Source organism: Phlebotomus papatasi, chromosome 2 (genome assembly GCF_024763615.1).
Source record: "Phlebotomus papatasi isolate M1 chromosome 2, Ppap_2.1, whole genome shotgun sequence".
NCBI classification, from domain to species: domain Eukaryota; kingdom Metazoa; phylum Arthropoda; class Insecta; order Diptera; family Psychodidae; genus Phlebotomus; species Phlebotomus papatasi.
In genome coordinates this window covers 93244546-93270372 of record NC_077223.1, presented here as the reverse complement: position 1 = coordinate 93270372, position 25827 = coordinate 93244546, and the positions used below count along the sequence as shown (strand labels likewise).

At 36.1% G+C, this 25827-nt stretch overlaps 4 protein-coding genes across 4 annotated transcripts; 1 reads left to right on the top strand and 3 right to left on the bottom strand.

Annotated features, from left to right (window-relative positions):
• Nucleotides 1-386: 386 nt before the first annotated feature.
• On the bottom strand, nt 387-5287 carry LOC129802440 (ATP-sensitive inward rectifier potassium channel 10-like). The gene is made up of 2 exons (XM_055848247.1): nt 4315-5287; nt 387-1601 (listed from the first exon to the last, which is right to left on the bottom strand). The coding sequence occupies exons 1-2, from the start codon at nt 4831-4833 to the stop codon at nt 543-545; spliced, it is 1578 nt and encodes a 525-aa protein (XP_055704222.1). The 5' UTR covers nt 4834-5287; the 3' UTR covers nt 387-542.
• Nucleotides 5288-14000: 8713 nt separating this feature from the next.
• Nucleotides 14001-15183, bottom strand: LOC129802452 (mediator of RNA polymerase II transcription subunit 30). Its single transcript, XM_055848261.1, has one exon. The coding sequence runs from the start codon at nt 15059-15061 to the stop codon at nt 14159-14161; it is 903 nt and encodes a 300-aa protein (XP_055704236.1). The 5' UTR covers nt 15062-15183; the 3' UTR covers nt 14001-14158.
• Nucleotides 15184-15269: 86 nt separating this feature from the next.
• LOC129802449 (NSFL1 cofactor p47) lies at nt 15270-20013 on the top strand. The gene is made up of 4 exons (XM_055848257.1): nt 15270-15422; nt 15516-15679; nt 18926-19579; nt 19653-20013. Exons 1-4 carry the CDS (start codon nt 15321-15323, stop codon nt 19918-19920), a joined length of 1188 nt encoding a protein of 395 aa, XP_055704232.1. The 5' UTR covers nt 15270-15320; the 3' UTR covers nt 19921-20013.
• Nucleotides 20014-23855: 3842 nt separating this feature from the next.
• LOC129802447 (uncharacterized) lies at nt 23856-25826 on the bottom strand. The gene has a single exon (XM_055848255.1). The coding sequence runs from the start codon at nt 25732-25734 to the stop codon at nt 24460-24462; it is 1275 nt and encodes a 424-aa protein (XP_055704230.1). The 5' UTR covers nt 25735-25826; the 3' UTR covers nt 23856-24459.
• Nucleotide 25827: the final 1 nt, after the last annotated feature.

The window sequence follows — 25827 nt, the reverse complement described above, 5'->3', positions numbered from 1 at the left end:
ATTTTAAAATGTAAGAAAAAAGCGAAATTTCAAAGCTGCTACAATTCAAAGGTGCCCCACTTCCCCCTAAAGCTTGTTTATAGGGTATGTAGCACATTTTATCACACCTTGGCTTATTTATTCTGTTTTCCACTGCTGGCTGGAGCAACAAAAGAATCATTGCTTCAATAAAGTAATCTTCACTAATCTCACTGATTTTTCTTAATTGACGAAGATTTCTGGAATATTTTTAAAATCTCGCTAGGAATGTCTTGAGCTCTATAATCATCTTCACGATAGCGATAATGACTAATTTTTGAAGCCTCACACTTACCTATTGCTGGGATAATTAACAACTGAGTAAGTCCACAATCAGTACCAACCAAGACCAAATACTTAAAAGAAAATAAAAGTAATTATTTAATTGAATTGCACAAAAGTGTTGGGAAACGATGAATAGAGCGCTTTTTGTCTGGTGAATAACTCATGCAATTAAAGCCGGTTGTGAATTACCAAAGAAGAATTGTGTTAAATGAAGGTAATTAGTTCATTTCACAATTAATTCAGATACTCTTCAAATCGGGATGCGAATTGTGTCGTGCTGGTCTTGTGGCATCAAACATGATTGGTGCAGATTCTTCTGAACCTTCCCACGATCCTTCACTTATTCGCCGGATGTGACTGTGACTTCCGAACATGTCGTGCTCATGGTGCATGGCATTAGCAACTTCGGTGAAGATCTCCTCCAAACGTCTTGCACTGCAGAGTGGTGTATCAATTTGGGTGATCATATCGAATTTTTCATAATCCGCCACATAGGCTTCCTTCTCGTGACTATAAGTCAGAAGATGAACAAACTTGTGTCCCCATAGAATATCTCTGGACAGGTAGGAAGTTCGTGTTTGGGTGAGTTGCCCTGTTGATCTACATCCACCGGTCATTGTTACGACAATCTCAAATCTTTTATTGAGCAAATCCCGAGCTGAAACATCATACAGCGGACTCGTATCGTCAATTACATGAACAACAGTCGTTGGCCAGATAAGGAAGAGGTGTCCACAGTCTTCGAGGGCGAGCGTGTGCAGGAATTGATTTATACTTTCACCCTCGCGCGATTTCCGTGCCTCCAGCCAAAAGGCTTTAATTGTGGTGCCAATAACATGATTTTCTTGAGTATCACATACGCGAAACATAAGACAGAGTTTCCCTTCGTAACAGCAAACCACTGCTTTTCGACTGAATTTGAGCTCGCTACAGCTTGCCTTTGTAGGTCTTACCATTTTCGCATAAACTATGCCAACCATTGCTCCCTCAATGGCTACACTGAGGATTAGTTGCACGACCATGAGGAATAGTGCCTCTGGACACTCTTCCGTAGGAAACCGCGTCCCAAAACCGATTCCAACTTGGGTCTCTATGCTGAAGAGCAAGAAAGATGCCATGCACGTGGCTGCCTCGATACATGGACGATCCCCATCTCCGAGACGATCTCCTGTCTCAGGATCCAAATTCAGATCTCCATGGGCATACGCCACTAAATACCAAAGCAGGGCAAATAGGATCCAGCAGAAGAAGAAGGTGAATGCGAAAAGAGCTAAAGTATAGCGCCACTGCTCCTCAATCTACAAAAAGAATGTATAGTTATCTTCATAGTCAAGAATATTTTATATTCAATTAGTGAAAGTATTCTCAACTGAGAATGAGTTTTCCACCGTTTTCACTCCGGAGTAGGTTGGTAACAACGCTAAGACGGCGGTGGCCGCAGAAAAAGTAATTGCAAATTTTCGTCTTTTTGTTATAAATTTTTTAACGCATTACTCCAGAGAGCATTGATGATAATAAAATATCTATCTATCTATATATCCACACGGTAAAAAATTTCGGCACGTATTTGTTCCAAAAATTAGATCGTCCACGGACACCATAATTTTTGGCATAATCTTGTTCATTTTATGAGACTCAAAAAGATACCCAATATTAGTAACGAATTTGTTCCAAATTGTAGCTCGCCCACGGACACCATAATTTTTGGAACAAATTCGTACCTTCTAGGAGGAACAAAAAGGTACCCAATATTAGTAACGATTTTTTTCCAAAAAGTAGCTCGTCCACGGACACCGAAATTTTTTGGAATAAATTTGTACCTTCTAGGAGAATCAAAAAGATACCCAATATTAGTAACGAATTTCTTTCAAAAAATAGCTCGTCTAGTATAAATTCATATCCCTCCTCTCACACTCGGTCACCCGTCACCAACGAATCGAGGAGGACCTCAAATCTCTGGCAATTTTTGTGCTACATGTTTTCATTTCTTAAATTCGAGATTCCCTTCCTCTCCTGCTGCCAGGACTCGTATATGATTTCGTCATGCACGCGTCTGTATAAAACACTCTTAAGTTGATTTTTATTTAATGTTCCTTATGAACTTTCGCCACCGAAATCCATCTCGACTGAAGTATAGGCCTTAATTGTCAGACGAAATCTTTTACACGAATTTGTTCCCGACAATGGGAACAAAAAGATTCCGCATATGAGTAACAATTTCGTTCCAAAAATTACTTCATCCACGGACACCGAAAATTTTTGGAATAAATATGTTACAGATGAAGGAATAATATTGTTATAAAGAAAATGTACCAATTTGTTTCTTACAGAGGGAACAAAACAGCCAAGTGCAACAAATTCTATTTCAACTTTCAGGAACAAATTTGTATCAAACGAAATCAACGAAATCAATCAAAATTTGTAGACATTCCACCGTATCAAAACGGTTCCAAAATCAAACTCTAACAAATTTGTAACTATATTTTGTAACAAAACAGTACAGAAAACTTTTTGGAACAAACAAATATGTTCTCTAGGTATAAATTAATTCAAAAAAAAATTGTTCCAAGGAAAACTTGTTCCAATATTTTGGTCAGTGTCCAAAACTTTTACCGTGTAGGGTGGAATCACCAGTTCTCGCCAGTGCCCCACTTCTCGCCACTTACATTGAAATCGCTATTTTTCGCAATTTATGAAATAAATGAGTCGCAATTTTTTTGTATTGTTTCTGCTTCTACGCATAGAATCGAAAAATAATAATTATTCGTTTTGGATTCACGATTTTGATCACTTTTTAGAGCAATATTTTAAGCAAGTGCATCGAATCCAACATCTCTTACCAAATGTACTAAGCGTCGTCAAATTTTCATCAGGCCAAAAATACCTATTTGGGTAAATAATTTGTCTATTGAATATTTAATTGCACTTGTGGAATACATAAAATTTGTATTTAGTCAATTAATATTTCGTTTTATATTATTTTTGTATAAAAATGAGGCATGGCGAGAAGTGGTAATATTCTGGAATTGATTTTACCACCTGTCGCCATATCTTTTCAATAGGCGACGCTAACTTCACTTCGTACATTCTCAGTTGTCAAATCTGCATTGTTTACTTTCTGTAAAAGCCCCATAATTTGATTTCTCAAATAAAAGTGAAGAAAAATCATTTAAAGAGAGTAATAATAAAGTGATCACAAGGAAAGAGAAATGGTGAATGTATTCTTTTCATAGCATTGCCTAAAATAACCGAGCGTGGTTCTTTTCAAGTGGGTGGCGAGAAGTGGTTACAAATTTTACAAAACTGGCGAAAAGTGGTAAAAAGTGGCGACGAAATGGTTATTTTTGCATTACTAATAAAAATCAGTTTTTTAAGTAGTCCAGCGTTATGTTCTAGGATTATTGTTTTCACGTATCTAGAGCCAATACATCTAAGTAACTTTGTGTCAAATTTGACTTGTAACAAGGATTCAAAAGTTATGATTAAATGAATTTATTGTTTTTCCTAAACATGGCGATAGCCGGTTATTCCACCCTACTCTTCGATGTTCTATATAAACTTTTTCCAAAAAAATACATCTCGACTGAAGTATATCCTTAAAATCAATGTCTGTTCAAAAAAGATAAACACTTTCTATTTAATCTTTCTTTTTTCTTATATGCACAATTAAAGGTTAACGATTATAAATATTGTACAGGCTCATGTTTCAAATTGCGAGGAACTAATAAAATCTTAATATTTCTTTTCAATTAAGATAGTCTAAAACTCTAAACCTAAAGCTAAGTCACTGATATTTTTTTCTGCGTACAGCGAGTCACGTTTTGCAAATTTTAATCACAGAAGATAACACTATCAGTTTGATATGAAATTTGTTGATTAAATAATTGTATGACGCTTCTTCCATTATTCTAATTTTAGCGGTAAAAATTCACAAGGTATTAAGTTTTAAATTTTATATTGATCTCAAACTTTTGAGGGCACTTTCCTAAACGAGAACCTTAATCATCTTACCAGAGTTGTGACGAAATCCTTGAAGAACCTAGCTGATCTTTGCGGAATATTGTGAAACGTTACATTCCTCTTGCCATTCCTGAAGATCACCCTCCTAGTGCGCTTTGTCCTTGTGCCTTGGTAGAGAGGATCCCGTCTCTGACGTACACTCTGCATACTTGGCCTTCGGACAAGTTCAACGGGCAAATGATGAGATTCTCCTTCAACTTGAACTGTGTCCAATTCATCTTCACAGCTAAAACTCTCATTTTCCGGCAATATCGAATTGATCCCATTTTCCATTTGACCCTCTTCCTTTGCACTCATTTTCACTTCCTGTAATTCAACGTGAAGACTTCTCTGGGAGGCACGTCGTTTGGAATATGGACTATTGGGTGCGGATTGAAAAGATCTACGCAGAGTAAATCGCTGTTCACGGTCAAGTTCGGGGCTTTCCTCATCTCTCTGGCGCAGCTCAAATGTGAATTTATCAAGATTTGGATATCGACGTGAATATGGACTTCCTGGTTCACTTTCCATTTCTCAAATTTTGTACTTTTAACAGTCTATCACTTCACTTGGCACTTTTCTTTCTGATCACACCTTTCTTTGAAAGAAAAATTTGAAGCCCAATAGGCAAGGTGCTTATCAGGTAAAATCGGTATCAAATGAGGAAACAAAAATTTCAAAGGGTTCATTAATTCAATTTTCGAAGCGCTTTTTTCTGTGTGATAGGAATATTTTACAGAAAAGTACATACCAGTTCTGTGTAAAGTTTTAAAGCAATGAAATATTAAAAAATTATGAATGTTAAAAATAATTTTAAAATTCAAAAATAAAAATTTAAAAAAAAATGCGTTACACGATTTCTCTTTCCTTGTTCTCTTCACTAATAATAATAAATCGTTGGTTGCATCGACCGTCGTCGTATCTGCATTTATTTTATGCTAGCATTTCATGCAAGAGGCGACGTCTGTATCATAGCTTGAACCCTTTGCACCAAATGCAGATACGAAATAAATACAGATACGACAATGGACGATGTAACCGATGAAATATATGTTCTATAAATTCATTACACTGTGCAACGATGATTTTGTCGCCGGGTTCTCATGCTACTTTTTCTATTGCTAGGGTCAAATGATTTACGAAAATACTTATCATTTTGATTTCATTTGGATTTTGCGACTGGTATTTACGAAAAACGGTTTTTTCCGTTTTTTGATACTTGGGTGCCTATATCTCCGAATCTACTGAACCGATTTATTTCTCACTAAGGAATAATTTGTTCTCCTTTAGATGTCCGATAAATCCTCTGAACAGATGAAGTTCGTACAACCGACACCAGGGGCGCTGTAGTCCCATAAATGTCAGAAAACATGTAAAAATCGAAATTTGTAGCAACTTTGATCAAGAATATCTCGAAAACTAAAACTGTTCTTAACAATCTTATTTATGGGTTTGATAGAGAATTTTATTAGCTACATTTTTGTTCATATACAACTTTTTGCTCAGATTATTTTTTAGCCTCGAAATAGAGGTTCAAACGAAAAATGAGCACCCAGCCAACTAGAGAAAACCCTCATTATTTCACACATTTTGACTTTTTCTTTTCAAGTTGAGGTAAATCCAGGATATTTTCATACTTTTTCTAAATTGCATAAGTTTAATAAATATATACATATTTTTTCTTTTACATCGGAAAATTTCTTAGCCCAAGATACACAGTCTCAAAGATGGCGTGACGCGCTTCATATTTCACTTGTGATTTTTGACAAAAATTTTAAAGTGCTCTATTTCGGGAAGAGGCCAAGATATTTTTTGCTATTTTTTTTTTAAATCTGACATGTAATTTTATTCTCTTTAAAGGCGTCTCCAAACTTTCCCCTATCATTGTAGGAAGCAACGTCAAAATAAAAAAAAGGCAATTTGTTTATGAAAATTGATTCTAGTGTATAGACACCATAAATCGACATACTTTTGATTTTTTTTAAATTAAAAAGTATATTATTAACATAAAAAACTACATTCCCTCAAAGAAAGAGGGTCCACTTTTTTGTTGAACTACTTAATTTTTTTTTTTTGGAAATTCCCCAAAACAATTGAGTAGTTAAACTCAAAAATGGATAGACTTCTTTTCAGGGAGTATAGCACCACAATAGTATTTACCAAAAGGAAAAATATTGAAACTTTTGGATTTGGTATTTAAAAAAAAGAGTCCAAAAAATTTTTTTTTGTCAAAAACAAAACTTTAACATATAATATATTTGGCACATATACTCTATTTTGAAAATGTTTTAGACTTTTATTGCGAAATATATAAATAAAAAGTCCAGTACGACTCTGATAGTATTAATTCCTAAAAATTTCAAACACAGTGAAAAATATGTAAAAATATGTAAAATTTCAAATTTTTTTTTTTTTTTTTTTTTTCAACAACGATTTATTTCTAAATTATATTGATAACATTACAAAATTTTTAACGATAAAATTAGTGTTCAGTGTTACTACACTTTTCAACTTTATACAATATTCAAAAGTTTTAACATGAATTTTACAAGATTTGATTTATAAAAATAGTGAAGAAGAAAATTAGAAATAAAAACTTCATAAACTAATTTCAAATTTAATGTCAAACTTTTAAACTACTTTTGTCGAGTAACAATCTGAGTCAATTTTGAATGAGTGAAATAGTAACTTCAACAAGAAAAATAACTTAGAATATTGCAGACATGACATGTGTTGACTCTATTGGAGTCGTACTGTATTTTTTCGAAAAGTAAAGTGATCAAAGTCTAAAACATTTTAAAAAAAAATAGCGTATATGTACTAAAAATGTGAAAAACTTTTGTTTTTACCAAAAAAAAAATTTGAACTTTTTTTTCTTTTAAATACCAAATCCAAAAGTTTCAATATTTTTCCTTTTGGTAAATACTATTGTGGTGCTATACTCCCTGAAAAGAAGTCTATCCATTTTTGAGTTTAACTACTCAATTGTTTTGGGGAATTTCCAAAAAAAAAAAAAATTAAGTAGTTCAACAAAAAAGTGGACCCTCTTTCTTTGAGGGAATGTAGTTTTTTATGTTAATAATATACTTTTTAATTTAAAAAAAATCAAAAGTATGTCGATTTATGGTGTCTATACACTAGAATCAATTTTCATAAACAAATTGCCTTTTTTTTATTTTGACGTTGCTTCCTACAATGATAGGGGAAAGTTTGGAGACGCCTTTAAAGAGAATAAAATTACATGTCAGATTTAAAAAAAAAATAGCAAAAAATATCTTGGCCTCTTCCCGAAATAGAGCACTTTAAAATTTTTGTCAAAAATCACAAGTGAAATATGAAGCGCGTCACGCCATCTTTGAGACTGTGTATCTTGGGCTAAGAAATTTTCCGATGTAAAAGAAAAAATATGTATATATTTATTAAACTTATGCAATTTAGAAAAAGTATGAAAATATCCTGGATTTACCTCAACTTGAAAAGAAAAAGTCAAAATGTGTGAAATAATGAGGGTTTTCTCTAGTTGGCTGGGTGCTCATTTTTCGTTTGAACCTCTATTTCGAGGCTAAAAAATAATCTGAGCAAAAAGTTGTATATGAACAAAAATGTAGCTAATAAAATTCTCTATCAAACCCATAAATAAGATTGTTAAGAACAGTTTTAGTTTTCGAGATATTCTTGATCAAAGTTGCTACAAATTTCGATTTTTACATGTTTTCTGACATTTATGGGACTACAGCGCCCCTGGTGTCGGTTGTACGAACTTCATCTTTTCAGAGGATTTATCGGGCATCTAAAGGAGAACAAATTATTCCTTAGTGAGAAATAAATCGGTTCAGTAGATTCGGAGATATAGGCACCCAAGTATCAAAAAACGGAAAAAACCGTTTTTCGTAAATACCAGTCGCAAAATCCAAATGAAATCAAAATGATAAGTATTTTCGTAAATCATTTGACCCTAGCAATAGAAAAAGTAGCATGAGAACCCGGCGACAAAAAAAAAGTTTGAAATTGTTGCACAGTGTTATTTATTTGCTAAATATTAGAATAATTTTGATAACAAGATGACATACCCAAAGATTTTTCAAAAGATTTTCTTTAACAAAATATTTAAAATTAGAAAACAAATTTTTGATTTTTTTTATCCAGGAACTAGGAGAAAAGGGCTAGGCTCTTATTTTTTTCAGAGAACATGTAACATAGAACTAGGTTTTAAAATATATTGCGATAAGTCACATTTATTGAGTAACACAGGAATAATTAAGTTATGAAGCGTGAGTTTTATGAAGCATGGGACTTTTCCTTACAATAAAAATTGACAATAAAAAGGCGTGACCAAAAATTTCTTCAAAACTGACAAGATCTAAATATACGTAATTGTAATGTAATGGAGTCCCTAGTTTAGTTTCTTTCCTAGTTGAAAATAGGCAATATGTGAGTGAATATTGTCTTACCGTACCTAGAAAATTTTCATGTTTTTAGGAGATTTCTTTTAAATGATTTACAGAAACATAATTAAATATACAAATAAATATTTTCGGCGGCAATCTTTCGGCCAATTGTCGGGAAAATTAATTAATTCATTCATTTTGAACCCCGTATCACTATCGGGGTCGCGAGTTAAGAGTTAAGATACCCTGATTAGAAGTCGATGCCTATCATCCTCCGCCACTTCGGGAAGATGTTCACTACCGTTCCCAAGCTGTTTGAATGCAAGATCCTGAATATTATTTAGCCACTTTGTCCTAGGTCTGTCCCAAGGTCGACGCCTCCTCAAAGTGGCTTTCATTCATAGCTTTACTGGGGAATCTCGCTTCATTCATGTGCTTAACATGGCCATAATCATCGAAGGTCTGATCTCTCAACTTTGACTCTTAAGCTCCTCACCAGCATCTATCTATACGTTCTTTATTCGGTCTTGATTAATAATTCCCTTAACCGTCCAGTGGTACCTCATCTCGGCAGATTGTACTCGTGATTTTACACTTTCCGTCATTAACCAAATCCCCCGATATCCCATGACTATAGTTCATTTAAAAATAGAAATATGCTTTTCAAATTTAACTTATGAACCGTGCTACACTAGGATTTTTTTCAATTTGTAAATTCAAATTAATTTTCAGATGAATTGTTCCTATGCGTTATTTTGCATTTAAAATCATTTGAATTAATAGATTTTCGTTTATTTATTGATATAAACTAATATTTGGCCCACCAAAGCATGTTTAAATATGCTAAAATAGCCTAAATGTGGTTGCTCAATTAAATTTGAATTCAGCAAATTAAAATATTAAAATTGCTCAATTATTCCAATTTTATTGAACTTGGGCGATATAGGCACCCTCATTTTCGTTGTTACTTTCTGCAAATGAGGTCCAACTATGTGAAGTAGTTCTCAAATTCTTCAGTAGCCATACGAAGAAAATTGTTGTGCCCAAAAAAATCACCAGTTGCGATATAATCATACATTTTTTCAATGAATCCGTGGGCAAATCTCTCTTGCATCCATTTTCTGGCCCACAATCACTTCCTTTTACCTTGAGACACATTTTTATTGAACATGTATTCTACATAAAATAGGAAAATTTCTTTCTCATCACTGGACTCACTCATTTTTCTAATAATATAACAAAATCACAAATGACAAAATAAAATGGCAATCTTTGCGGCTTTTTTTAATATATCAAATTTCTCGCAAAAATGTATCCTGGCTATGAAAAATTTCAAGTGGTTCTCGCAATTTTAATGCTCAATTTGCCGAGTTCAATTTAAAATTAAAATGTGAAAAATCCTAGTGTGATAGCACCGTAATAATTGCAAAAATTTAGGGGTGATTCGAAAATAATTTCATAAATTACCTCGCAATGGTAGGAAAATATCAATAATTTGTGTTTGCATAATCTCTTGAACGCTTGTATCATAGTAATAGAAACACAAGTTTCTGGATTCTCGGGTTTCGCAATCCAAAAAGTGGGTTTCTCGGGTTTCGCGATGCAGAAATTGAGTTTCTCGGATTTCGCGATGCAAATTTTGGGTTTCTCAGGTTTCGCGAAGCGTTTCTCGGACAATTAACAAGGGTTTCTCAATATGAATTACCCCTTGTAGAAACATGTTAGGATTGCAGAATAAGGGGAAGTGGGGCACCTTTAACCCATTAAGGACGATTGGAACACCGGTGTCCCATAAAGAAAATAATTTTTACTGACTACCTAAAGTTAATTTTTTCTTATGTCTATACATAGTAAAGTAGAAGGTTGAAGGAATCTAGAGTATTTTTTTCAAGGCTCTCGCTATTTGCTATGTAGTAAATATTTAATCTAAAAAATGGCGAATTTTTAAATTCTCAAATTTATAGTTGATTTTATTTATTTTTTATACTTCTAATATTTTTTAAGCAAAACCCTTTTGGCAATAAAAACTACAATACGTTATATTTTTCATTAAAGCGAAAATTATTATTCATTGGTATTGTCAAAAAAATTACTTAAATTTTTAGGCTATTTTTGTCCCTATCGTTCATCATGCTTCTCTATGATTGCTTCTTTATTTGATCCCTTAGGACTCATAGGCCCTGTCATTGTTCACGGAAAAATATTGATTCAAGCGCTGTGGAAATTAAATTTAGAGTGGGATCAAGCTCTACCTCTAAGCATCGAAATAGAGTTTCAAGACTTCTTTTCCGACCTGTCTACAGTCAAATCTATATCCGTTCCTCGGTGGATTTCTACCTTCGACACAATCTCCATTTCGGAACTACATCTCTTCACTGATAGTAGCAGTTATGCTTACGGAGCAGTTATTTATTACGTGACACAAAATCCAAAGGGTGAAAGATTCTCGCGACTTTTAATTGCCAAATCACGAATAGCCCCTATTAAGACTCTTACAATTCCGAGACTTGAATTATGTGGAGCAGTTCTTGGCGTACGTCTGTTGCATAAAATGCTGTCAATATTCTCCGTTTCTTCTTATCATTGCTGGACAGATTCCCAAATCGTTCTTAGTCAAATAAATGCCACTACAGAAAGATTTGATACCTTTGTATCCCATAGGATCTCTGAGATTCAAGAGAGAACGATACAATCTGCTTGGCGCCATGTGCCTGGTGATCTAAATCCTGCGGACCTTTTGTCTCGAGGGACTAAACCCCAAACTCTCGGAAGTCTCGATCAATGGTGGTGTGGCCCACCTTTTTTAAATCAAACAAAATCCGATTGGCCCGCGCCATTCGTGCCTATGTATTCAAATTTAAAGGATGATACTTATTGTGGCATCACAGCTGAAAGTTATCCGCATAAAGGCTCATTTATCGCGCAATGTATTGATAATTCGTCAGATTTCGACGAAGTAACGCGCTTGGTGGCAATATCTCGCCGTTTCTTTTCCCGTTCCAATAAGGTCCACTCCCTTTCTGGTCCCATCGCCCCCTCAGAAATCCTTCATGCCGAAATGATTATATTGAAGTGGGAGCAAGAGAACCAGATGGGTGAAATATGCAAAGCTGTACGGGAGGGCACTCTGATATCGAAGAAAAAAATTCTTCGATAGCCGGATTTACGGCTCTGAAGTTCCCTTTTTAACACCTGAATACATTTACAGGTACATATCATATTTTAAGAGGTTTTCTGAGGCCTGAAGAGCAATTGTGATCGCCGTCACGGGCTTTATCATATGGTTTAACAGTACTTTTTATCGTAGAAAACTTCCCGCCATACTGGAAATGTCAATCTTCGAGTTTGGCGCTGAGCGACAAAAATCAATGTTGGCAACCATGAGTCGCTCTGTCATTTTATCAATACGATATACTAGCATATCCTCCCGTCACGGGTGATAAAAGTGTTGTTCAAGTTAAAAAAGGATTTTTCTTAAAAAAATGAGAGTAGTAAAAATAAGAGTATAGAGAGAGGTGCAAGAGTATGTTAATTTAATTATTTTAATCGTTTTCATACTGTTTGTTTTATTTTGTAATAATTTTTTGTGGTAGTCCAATGTGTGGAATGTCCAGAAAACTCATTTGCTAGAACTGGCGAAAACGATTCGGATAATTTTACTTGGCAAAACGAGAGAAAATGAGGGCCATCTAAAAAAAGGAAGTGGCAAGAAATTTCCAATCAGCTTAACGGTATGGGAGGATGTCAAAAGACCCCCATATAGTGGAAAGATTCATTAAATGATTTTAAAATGAAAGTGAAAGCAAAGGTGTCTAAACGGCGACAGGATTCGAACCGGTGGAGGTGCAGTCGATGAGAATTCCTTGAGGAATACACCGAGAATGATATTATTCTTTCAATTTTTGGTAGTGTAGCCGGCGGAAGTAGAGGAGTTCCGGTCATAGGAGGAGATCTCCCCCATTTAATTTCGTTTTGGTAAATTCTTAAATTCTTCAGTGACATCAGAGTCCTCCTCACTAGGCACATCTATTACCATCTGTCCATAATATACATATAATTCCGAATAAATTTACGTGAATCATGATTAAAAAATAAACACGTTTTGTTTTTTTTTTCTTTTATGGAAAACAATATTTATTTAAGCTCGTGGAGTTTCGACAATATTCGGAAACCATTTGAGCGAAAATGAGCGACATTTTTATCATACTATGATAAAAAGCGTGATGGCGATCACAATTGCTCTTCTGGATTGTTTAAAGTGGACATCGGGCTTAACCATCTGCCTTTTACAGGTAATTTGCATCCTCCTTTGTGTCCTCATTGACAATTAGATCATTGATTATGTTTAACAGTTTAATTTTTATTATTGATTTTCAATCCGTAAAAAGTGTCTCGTCGTTAAAGGATTAAAGGTGCCCCAAATTCAATCATGTACCACTTTCCCCAAGTAATTTAATAATAATCAAAACAATGAATGCAGAAATCACTGTTTCTAGAAACATGAATGAAATGTATTTTTTTCTCTTATGATTTACCCCTTGACCTCATCCTTTAATTAATTTCTCAGCAAAACGGAATTATTTAATAAAAATTCATATTAGAAAAAGTGGCCAAAAGTACTGAAATAAATGGCCAAAAGTATTATACAAGTGGCCAAAAATACTGAAACATGCATAGTTGAAAAAATATGTATTTTTAATAAGATAACCAAAAATTTCTAGAAAATTTATTAAATATACAAAGAGACAGTGAGTCAAAGTACCTCTATGCAAAATTTCGTTTAAGTTGGACAAATATTACTGTAGTTACAAGAACGTAAAATCTAAAAGTGGCCAAAGGTACTTACTATACCCTATTTATTTTTTATGTTTTTTATTTAATTCGATGTACCGGGCTTTTATGACCATTTTGTACATTACTCAAGTTTACAAATTTATTATTCAGTGTTTCTTGAAAAATGTACATTCAGACGCTTCAATCATTTGCACCGGGCGGGACTCGAACTCACAACTGTGACAGTCGAGCCGAGGGTCACACTGCCCAAGAGCCGAACGCTCTTACCAAAATTGCACCACGGACCCCCCAAAACGGAATATTTCTCAAAAAAGTTCAAAGTTTGGGATGTGGAAACCTCAGGACCATAATTTTTTAATCCATTTTTCTTCGGCTATTTTAATTTCAAGGATTTTGAAGGTCAATATTTACATTTTGTGAAAAAGCCTCTTTAAGGATTAGGAGTTTAATAATCACCGGACTTTACGAAGAAGCAGAATCCAGCGAAAGAATTTATTAAATAAAAGAAAAATAAAATATAGTTTTCCTGTCGTCTTTACTTGAATTCTTGAATGAGAAACCTCTTTACATGACCTTACATTCTTATCTGCAGACGAACACCAAATTCATATCCTTCGTTTTTTTTTTGACTAATCGGACCGATTGTTGATGTGACAACTTGAGCCAGATCCCCTTTAAGATTTTCTCATGCTCAGCATTGTGTTGATTTCCCAGATTATGATGCGAATCCTATCAATAACTTCACGGAGTTGCTTATTCTTCAGCATCACTTGCTCGAGCAGTTCGCGGTTGTCCTGAAGGGCTTTTTGATATTCCTCACTCTGAGTCACCTGGGGCTTGTGATCGTGCTCATCCTTGAGAGGAATGAGACTCTCAACATGAGTATATTCCATTCCCTGTTGGCAGCTATCATTGCACTTGTCATAGAGGATGCGGACTCGCTTAAACAGAAGTCGGATGGTGCGAAATTGCTCTTGAACCTTCTTCTCTGTGCTTCCGGCAGTTGTTCCATTGGGCGGAGTGGACACTCGTAGTGCCTGAAAGACTTCCTGGAAGCGACTCACGATATCCTGCACGGTTTCCTGGCCGAATTTGCAGAGACTGACAATGTTGAATTGACCCTGACCGGGTGCTGAGCCCTGGTTCATCATGGTGCTGCTCGTTGTGCCTCCGGATGCAGCCGTGGAATTTGTGGAAGTGTGTAATGTGAGGGAATTCTGACTTTGTTGTTGCTGTGATGTCACTTGTTGCTGCTGCATGCTGGTCTGTTGCTGCTGCCCAGTCTGCTGCTGGGACACATGAGATGGGCTCTGCATTCCCGGACCAGCCTGCATTGACATTGGCGATGGTGAGGCTGCAACTCCACCCATTCCTACGGCCGTTGTGTTGGGTATTTGCTGCTGCTGCGGACTGTGCATCATTCCCTGATTGTAGTTCATCATGTTGCCCATCTGATTGCTGGTTCCATTGGCGCCGCCACCTTGGGTCACGCCGCCGGCCATACTCATCGGTACCATTTGATTGCCAAAATTCCCACGATTCTGGTTACCAAATCCACCCGGATATTGGTTTGACATGATTACACTCTACTCTTCTACAACTTGAGGTGATTTAAATTCCAGAAAAACACCAAAAAAACCACAGAAAATTCTTCTCACGAACTTCACATCAAAACATTCAATTGACACTAGAGCCAGGGTTACTGTGGTGGCGGCGGCAAGAACTATTTTCCATAGCACAGCAAAGTAGGCGATACAGCACAGCGAAGCAAACAGCCACAGCTGTGGAAAATTTGTATAATCCGTTGGTTTGTTTGTGTTTTTCGTGAAAATTAGAATGTCTGATCAGGAAGAATTGATTTCACAGTTTAAGGATATCACTGGGGTATCCGAAGAACAAGCACGCTTTCACCTAGAGGCTGCCAATTGGACACTACAGGTAAGTTTCTGCAAATTGAGGTTAGATCAACCTGATTCTGCACTTTTCAAATTTTCTTCAATTTTTCTTTAATTCCTTGCGGTTTTCGTGCAGATTGCCCTTACCAGTTACTATGAGGGTGATCACGATAATGATGCTGACCCAGTACAGGTGATTCCGGACAGTGATGATGAGAATGAAGCAGCTGGAGGATCATCAAATCAACAGCCGGATTCTGTCCAGAAGAAGGATAAAAAGACCAAGAAATCATCATCAAAGTAAGTAAAACTTAAGATGCATAAAGTAAATCGGGAAGTTACTTAGTATTTTTAATTAAAAACATTCAGAAGTGCGAGAAAAATGATTTTTAATAAGTCCTGATGACTTCAACACGGATCCTTTAATAAACAGTGATAAGCCTAGATCAGCTTATAGAGGTGTGATTCCTTCATTGCAAATTTGGATTGTGGCAAACTCGAACGATATATTTATACATAAGTAATGCAAATTTCGTTTAAACCGTATGTAACATATTATCGTTATTAATGGGGAAAATTGGATGAGAAATGCATGAACCTGTCTGAAAATCTTTAAAGTCGATTATCTCGGAAACTATGAGAGATAGAGGCCTCAAACTTTACATCCTTTTAGAGCCAATTTCAGGCTTGAGATATGCAAAATTTCACTTGTAAATGAAAAAATTGGATGAGAAATTCATAAAAGTGTCTGTTTCGGCTCTAAACAGCTGAAAAGCCGAAGCTAGAAGAAGAGTATAATCCGAATCCCGTCAGATTATTCCCTTGCTCTGGAGAGAACTTTCTGGGGAATTCTTCCACTGTTTGGACTGACTCTCGGCTGTTTTCACGGCCTCTAATAACAGCTCTTTCGAGCCACCGGGCTTAAGGAAGTAATGCCCCCTTGTGTGGGCTACCCCCGGGGGTGCCTCGAGAGAGTTTAACCAAGGTTAGAAATAAATTTCAAACCTTGCAGTCTGGCAAATGAATGCCTCTAGGGAAAAATTCCTCCAGAAATATTCTCAAATCCTGCCCTAGGTCTTAAGGCTTCTTGAAGAGAAGCCGCTGTTTCCTGGCAGTAAGGAGCCAATTGGCCGATGGTAATCCTTAGGCAATAGGATGCCGCTGGTCTTGGGCCAAAAGGGAGATACGATTTCTCTGGAACAAGCACTCTCGTGCTGCTGGAAGTGAAACTCAGGAATCTCTATCGCAATCTGATTTATTTAACAAAAATTAACCCTATTTATACAAAATCATTCTTATCCCACTTAATTACTAAGGTGAACTCCGTGAACCCATAATCCATCATTGCAAAATTGCACATTCTTTATTTTGCTGACGAAAAAATGCTGATCAAGAAGTGAATGAACGGGTGTCATTAGCACTAAGCATAATAACCTAATTTCAATGAGAATTTGACAATTTTCAATCTCTAATATCATAGAGGAACTACTTGTTAGAATGGTAGTAAATTGATATCAGATAGAGTTAAGGATATAGAAAATAGGATGGTAAAAGTTTAGGATCGTTTAGCATCCTAGTTTCTTCAATATTTGCCGTTAAAGTGAGGCTTGTTTTGTATACTTCGTAAAATGACTTGATTTAACCAAAACTAAAATCCGTATATTAGTTAAACTATTCGTCTCTAATTGAAATGACAGGACATTCCTAGTAAAGGTATCTAAAAATGGTGTAGTGGTCCTTAAATCCTTTAAGGATAAGTCATTGACTTAAAAGGTAGGGGTAAAGAAAAAAAAATTGGAAAGAAAAAGAAAAAATTGGAAGAAAAATGCATAAAATTGTCTAAAAAACTTTAATATCGATTTTCTCAGAAACTGAGAGATCAAGGCCTCCAACTTGACATCACACTAGAGTTTCGTTTAGGCTTAAGAAGTGCAAAATACGCGAAAAATTTCGCAACCCGCGAAAATTCGCGAAAAATTTCGTGGCCCTTGAAAATTCGCGAGCCGCGTAATCCGCGAAATTTTTCACGACCCGCGAAAATCCGAGAAAAATTTGGCGGCCCGCGAAAATGCGCGAAAAATTTCGCGACCCGAGAAAATCCGCGAAAAATCTCCAATTTTTATTTTTTTAAATTGGTCTACTCAAGTAGCGCTACAACATGAACATAAAATGGTTCAAATTGCATAGGTCAATTTCGAGAAAACCTAGAAAAATCGGTTTTAAACCGGTTTTTCAAAAAACTTATAGCATAGAAATCGTCGTACGCGCAAGTAGATAGGGTAAGGGCTCATAATTTTGCCCAGTCTGCTTATAAGCATCGATGTTCCAAGTTTGAAGTGCGATATTTTCGATACTAATTGACTTTTTTTGTTACTCTCTTTTCAGAAGAGTTGTTTAGAAACTTAGCAAGCTATTTATCGTCTTATTTTTACTAAAATTAATTTTAATACGTTTAAAAATGAATTGATATGTAGAGGTGAATTTGTCTCTTATTTTGGACAACTTGTTTATTAATTTGGCCAATTTGGCTGTAAAATTGGACAGCTAATCCGCCTCAACAGGATGCCCATTGTTCTTCATTTCATAAACCAATCTTACCAAGTCCTCTTCCTGTTCATGTAAGGGAAACGTAGAATGTTACAAGAAGCCCGGAAACTTTCCATATCATTTATTAAAGTGAGTTGACTTCGGTACTCCAAGTACATGCGGACTCGCTCATTCCCTGCCCTTTCCGGAAGCCTTTCAAGGCATTTCTCGTTACATCTCTTTCGTAGAGATGATGCTCCTTTGTTTCGTCAGGCATTTGTCAGTAGACTCTCACTCAATCGGCTCTTTTTCAATCGGGCGACAAATTTTGTTGACAATTTTCACGTTTAATTATGAAGCTAATTCGCTCAAATTCGCTGTAGTTCTTCCTATTTTATCGTGATTCTTTATAATTGAGCGCTTTTTGTGGAATTTACAAAAGCTTTTGCCCCATATTCCCGATTGAGAGAGAGTCTACTGTATTTGCGTAAGCAATTGCTCACACTGAATTTTCAACAAAGCAATTTTAACTCAAATTATATTAAAAATTTAACGCATTTAGTGTTAAAATCTTCCAAAAAGAAAAAATATTTAGATAGAATTCATTATTCATCAAATATTGGAATAAAAATCCATGATTTTAAATTAATTTATTTTTAGTGTCCAATTTTATCCTCACAGTGTCCAAAATAAGAAACTGGACAAAATTATGAGCCTTTCCCCTATATTTAAAGAAAATTATGAAGTTATCTCTTTCCAAACCGGAGATATTGCGTACTACGGACGGCCGGACGGCCGGACGGACCCGAAAATGGCGGACTACCATTTTCGGCATCAGGGATGTTCAAAACATATACCCTGTGAATTTCAGCTCGATCGGAGCACTTTGAGAAAATCCGAGGATTACAATAGGTGTGATTATGAAGGAATCACACCTAAAAAAACTTTAGGGACAGGATGTAGGCAAAGATCCCTTGCCACTAGCAGGGGGAACGTAAATACAAATTGATTCCTTTTCAGCATTATGACTTTGAGGTCAATGTCTTCTTCGGAAGAAGACGAAGAACAAGGCCAGGCATTCTATGCCGGAGGTTCAGATCGTTCGGGACAGCAGGTGCTGGGTCCACCAAAACGCAATCCCATCAAGGATTACGTGTCAGAGGTTTTTAGATCGGCTCAGGAGAGTGGAGCTGAAGTTGTTGATCCACAGACTTCTCAGTCGAGCGGTCCGGAGATCTTCTCTGGGACTGGCTATCGTCTTGGCATGACAAATGACGATCACATGGCTCTGCCATCGGGTCGACCGAGTCGTCCACAGAATATCGAGCCGCTGGTACTGAAGCTCTGGCGTGAGGGATTCTCCATCAATGATGGGAATTTGCGATTGTATGAAGATCCCGCGAACAAAGAGTTCATGGCTAGTATGACAAGAGGAGAGATACCCAATGAGCTGAAGAAGCTAGGTGGAACGACTGTGCACGTTAATCTGGAGGATCATCGTCATGAGGAGTTCAAGAAAGCCAAGAAGCGTGTGTCAGTTTTTGGCGGACAGGGACATACCCTAGGCAGTCCGGCGCCCAATTTGGCCGAGACTACGGCCCTGCAGATGGACTCTACCAGTTCAACGAGCGCAGGACCATCCACCGAGACTTCGCAGGAAGAAAATGAGAGACGGTAAGGCGAAAACAAACCACTTTTTGGAAGTAAATGGATTTTTTTTATTGTTATCTGAATAAATTGCTTTCAGTGCGACTGAGGAGCTTAATGTCGATGCCAGTCAGCCGACAACGATGATTCAAGTTCGTTTGGCTGATGGCACTCGCCTGGCCACGAGATTCAATCACAGCAACACCGTGGCAGATATCAGGCGGTACATTATCACGGCTAGGCCTCAGTATGCCCATCAGGAGTTTAATCTCGTCACCACATTCCCCAGCAAGGAGCTCAGTGATTCGTCCACGACAATCGAGGCGGCTGGGCTTCAGGGAGCGGCAATTCTGCAACGTCTCAAGTAGGCTTCGAAGATGATTTTTCCGTTTTTTTCATATTGCAATCACTAATATTGTATAATTCAGTGAGAATAAATTAAAAAAAATATGAGAAAACAATATTTAAATGTAATTACTTAAAATAGGCGAGGGCTCAATTGTTGAACATTTGGAGTTTCTTTACATTTTTCTTTTATTTTTTCCGCTATTCTGACTAATATATGGTTCATTGACCTATTTTTTCTTAACTTACATTCTCCGTAATGGAGTAAATTCTTTTGATTTTATAATGAAATTTTAGAGAAAAAGGCCTGTTATTTGTACATTATACAAACATAGAGGCTAAACGGTTGGGGATATTAACTTGAAGTTTTTGGTAATCCTTCTCACAAATTATCCTACTTGCAGACAATAACAGAAATATTTATGTACTTCGTCATACTCTGCCCAGCGCACAATAACTTTTGTTTTGTAAACATGTTTTTGACATTTCAATGAGAGTTAATGAAACCGAAATCTAGTCATCTCGCTCTCTCTCATTGAAATGTTAAAAACATGTTTATAAACAAAATTTATTGTGCGTTGGATATAATAACAGATTTTTATTTGTGAGATCTAGATCTAGTCATCTCGCTCTTTCTCCTCGGAAATTTTGGAAATATGTTTACTAAACAAAAGTTATAGTGCGATAGACATATTGCCCAACTCACAATAACTTTTGTTTGTAAATATGTTTTCAAAATTTCCTATAAGACTGAGTGAAATCACTAGATCTAGGTTTCATTCAGTCTCACTGAAATATTAAAAATATGTTTACAAAACAAAAGTTATTGGGCATAATGTTCCGCGCACAACTACTTTTGTTTTGTAAACATTATTGTGGACAGAACGCCATCTGACGTTTGAGGAAATTTGATGAATTAATATTTTCTGGCGTTTAATCTTTTCGTTTTGTGACTTTAATGGCGAAACACGCGTGACGACGACGACAAAAAATACAGTCCCACTCGATTTGATGACGACCATAACAAACATGTTTTTGACTTTTCTGTCAGAGCGAATGAAATCTAGATCTAGGTCTCAGTCATCTCGCTAACTCTCATAGAAACTTGAAAATATGTTTGCTGCAAACAAAACTTATTGTGTGCTGGACATAATGTTCAACGCACAATAATTTTTGTTTGTAAATATGTTTCGAAATTGCTTGTGACTGAGAGTGAGCGAGATGAATAGACCTAGATCCGATTGTCCACTAGCTCCTGTATCATGTGAGACAGGAGATTTGATGACGGCTAATTCCGCTGCTATTGACGTATAAATATTTTTATGCATCGACCCGATTAATGGCCAATGCACATTAAGTTTTGTTTGTAAACATGTTTTCAAAATTTCCTACGAGAGTGAGCGAGATTTCATTCACTCACACTGAAATGCCAAAAACATGTTTACAAAACGAAAGTTATTGTGCGTAAAGGCCTCTACACACTAGGTGTAATTTCTTTAAAAAATACATTTTTAAAGAAAATTTCCCCTATCGTCAATTTTTTTTTTAAAAAGCCAATTTTTGACGAAAATTGTTTCTAGTGCGTAAGTACAATAAGACATAATAATAATTAAAATTTATTTAATGCAAATAAAATGCTAGTAATTTGAAGTATTTTCATTAATCTACCATTTTCTATACAGATTTTAAAACTTTATACACAAAATGTTAAAAAGGGTGCCATTAAGTTATGACACGGGTTCTTAGAGTGCCAATAGGTGTTCCTTTGATCCTATAATCTAATCAGATCCATTCCATATCCATATACTAAGTACTTATTATTTTAGCCATGTCAGAAATTTTCATCAATATCTAGCATTTTGAAGTAAATCGTTTGTTCAAATGTCAAATGTCAATCGGCTACTTCCTCAATCGGGCGAAAAATTTTGTTGACAATTTTCACGTTTAATCATGAAGCTAATTTGCTCATATTCGCTGTAGTTCTTCCTATTTTATCGTGGTTCTTTATAATTAAGCGCTTTTTGTGGAATTTACAAAGGCTTTGACGCCAAAATCTATCGATAAATCGGATGACATTTTGCCCCAAATGCCCAATTGAGAGAGAGTCTACTGTACTTATACTGAGAAATCCTTTTCTAATGTCCGAGAAACGCATCACGAAACCTTAGAAACTTAAATAGGGGAAAGTGCCCATGCTTGATACCATTGGAAGCTTCGTAATGACTAAATTTTTCCTATGTTTCTCGATAAACGTGACTTCGCAATTTATTTTAAAAACTGGCAACTTTCCCATAGTTTTTAAAATATGGTTGCGATGAGTCATATATATATTGTAAAACATAGAAAATTTAGTCATTACGAAGCTTCCAATGGTATTAAGCATGGGCACTTTCCCCTATTGCATAGAGAGGATCGAGAGGCACGAGAAACCAGAAACCTTTGCCAATAAAAATGGGAACTAGTTACTTCCTGAACAATTTTCTTATTTTTTTATATAAATGAATGATAGATATCTGATACTGCTGATGGTTCACTAGAGTGTCAATTAGTGGATTTTTCCGTAAAAATTGTAAATTGTGCCGATTTACTGATCTCTGTAAAAGTTTTACTGATTCACCGATTTCAGGAATGAACGACGATTTGTCGAGTTTTGCAGAGAGATTTGCGAGTTTTTTTCTCAGTTTGACGATTGCCAACACCAAATCGGCGCCGATTTCTTGACTTGCCACTCATGCAACCACGAGAGTCAACTCAGAAGCCATTTATGGATTTTTTAGATCGTGAGATTTTGTCAAAATAGTGTTTTGATGCGATTTACATCAAAATGTTGCATTTTGACGAAAATTTTCAATAATTTTTCTCAATGTGTAAATGGCCTCTGCACACTAGGCGTTCATTCCTTGAAAAATTCTTTATGGGTTTTCAAAAAGGAAAATGATTAATATAAAATTTGTTGGATGTTGGGTAATGTAGGAATTCGGTAGGCAGTCTAATTCAAATTCTCCGCCTACTTGGAAGCTACGCCCTCTGTAGGGCAAAGTGTTCTCCCTTCAAATGTTCATGCCTTCGAATAATGTGAATTTCTTTTGTTTTTCGTAAGGGATTTACACTAAATTATCACCGAATTATCAACAATTGATGATAAGCCAATTAATATTTAACAAAAATGTGTTATATATAAAAAAACATTATTCAAAGGCATGAACGTTCGAAGGGAGAGTACTTTCCCCTATGGGTTAATCTCATTCAAACCTTTTTTTATCCGTCTTCCATCAAATTGTGAGTGAAATAAAATGCGAAAAAATTAAAAATTATTAATAGATATTGCTAATTTTCACTTTATTTGTAAGTTTTATGGGGGCGTGGCTTCTAAGGGGCATAGGGGAATGTACGCTCCCTTCGAACGTTCATGTCTTCGAATAATGTGAATTTTCTTTTAGTTTTCCTAAGAGACTTACATATTTCTATTAAATATTAGTTGGTTTATCAATTGTTGATAATTCGGTGATAATTTAGTGTAATGATCAGCGCACAATAACTTTTGTTTTGTAAACATGTTTTTGACATTTCAGTGATTGTGAATGAAATGTAGATCTAGTTATCTCGCTCACTCTCACAGAAGATTTTGCAAACATGTTTACAAACAAAACTTATTGTGCGTTGGGCATTATGTCTATCGCACTATAGATTTTGTTTAGTAAACATATTTTCGACATTTCCGATGAGAAAGAGCAAGATGACTAGATCTAGATCTCACTCACTCTCATTGAATACTTAAAAACATACAGTGCCTACTTTCTAATCCGGATCGCCGTAATCCGGACAAGTTCACGACAGTTACATTTAAAATACTTTTGAGGTTATGTATGCATGTGTGAGAGTGTGAGCAATGAAAAGGAACTATCCTGTGATGTTTTTGTTTAATAAATGAAGTATAATAGCATAGACTTCTCCAATTATGTCTTTTTAATCTTCTTTAAAACTTTTATTCTAATTCTACAATAAAAACCTTGTATTATATTTTCGAGACGTTGAACAAATTCAAAAAATCCATCCGGATTACGAAGCGGACATCTGTCATTTTGTCTCCCAATCATCCGAATTACAAAGCGGGCACTGTATTTATAAGTTATAGCGCACAATAAATTTTGTTCATAAACATGTTTTCAAAATTTCATATGAGAGAGAGCGAGATGACTAGATCTAGATCTCACTCTCTCTCATTGAAATGTTAAAAAACATGTTTACTAAACAAAAGTTATTGAGCGTTGGGCATAAATCTCTTCCGAAAAACAAATGAAATTCACATTATTCGAAGGCATGAACGTTCGAAGGGAGAGCACTTTCCCTTATCAAAGATAAGTCAATGAATCATAAATTATTCAGATGAGCAGGAAAAATGTAGAAGAATTTTTTTTTAAAGCTTCCACTCTACAATGAAGCCTAGCTATTATTATTAATCTCTCCTAAATACTTATCGACTTTAAAAACTATCTAAAAATCATTGCGAGAATTAACATAATTCACAATCCGAGTGGGGAGAAGGTAGACTGCTGAAGTATTCACAGGACCTTCTTCAGTTCTTCCGTTATCTTCATCACGTAGCTGTAGTGGTCGGTTTTCAGCGTTGTCCGCCAGTCAATGAGCCCAGAAGAAGACTTATTGGAACATTTTGCATATCGATGCACAATTGCAACATGCGGATCCAGATCTAGCATTTTTTTGCTATCCACAGCCCGAAAATCCACGTGGTAGATGATGAATGGATGAAGGATATTGGCGTTGGGATTGTAGTTGTGGTTCTCAGCAAGAATCCGAACACCATCCTCGGTGCAGACTGTCTTTGTGGTGACTTCGAAGCGGTAGATGTCCGAAGAAGAAGACGAGAGAGTTTTGAAGAGGGTTTTAGAACGTTTGAGACTAGTCGCTGGGTAGAAGTATTCATTGATTTTGGTCAGGAGGGCGTATTTTGCTTCGTGATTTGTGCGCAGGAGGCAGTCCATTTCCAGTAGAGCACGATTCTGAGTGTCCGTGGCCAGAGTAAAGGGGAAGTTGTAAGGCAGAAGGGAAATTTTAATGCCATGTCGATAGAGTAATTCCCTAATATGCCCTGTTATGTGATAGGGATCATAGACAATGAACTCATCAATTCCGACTATCTGATGATGAATGAAGTACTGCAGGATGTCTGTGTCTGAGATAAAGGCGGATTTCCCTGAGGATTTAGGCAAAATGGAAGACACCAAGTCAACACAGGCTACAAGGGAAGATCTGTGACTCAGAGTTGTATTCCGGGAAGTCCTAATGGGCAAGATATGCTCGGTATTTGATGCAGTATTGACAAATATTACATTCTCCGGAGTACCAAAATCCCGAGTTATTTTGCACAGAAAGCGATACATGAGAAATTCCTCTGTGTCTCCTGTGGCCACTTCATTGTCCTCCCGGGTGAATTCAAACTTTCCCGACACGGGGGATGGTTGTCCGGGAAAATGTAGCTGACACCGGAAGTTTACAATTGCATGACGAAGCCCAACGACAAGGGTTATCACTTCTCCGCCTGCCGTGAAGGTGTTTTTGCTCCAGAATGATGAGTAGGAGTGAAATTCATTTCCCAGGCGTGTCCACATGGGCAGAGGTGTGGAAAAATCCGGCGAAATATGGGAAAATGCTGTGCTATTCTCTATTCTTACCAAGGCAGCTGCATCAGTTCGTCCAAAGAAGTTAACCACTTCCAAAATATACTTCAATTTGCTATTCTCATTTCTATACATAAGAAGCACCGTGACACTTATCAGAGAAATGATTACCAGTGCTAATTGCTGGTATTTTCTCATTGCTAATCTCTCTTTCCGGTTCCACAATAAAATTTTCACTCAAATTGCAGCAAGCCCAAAAATAACCAACAAATTCTCTTGTTTTGTTTTGAC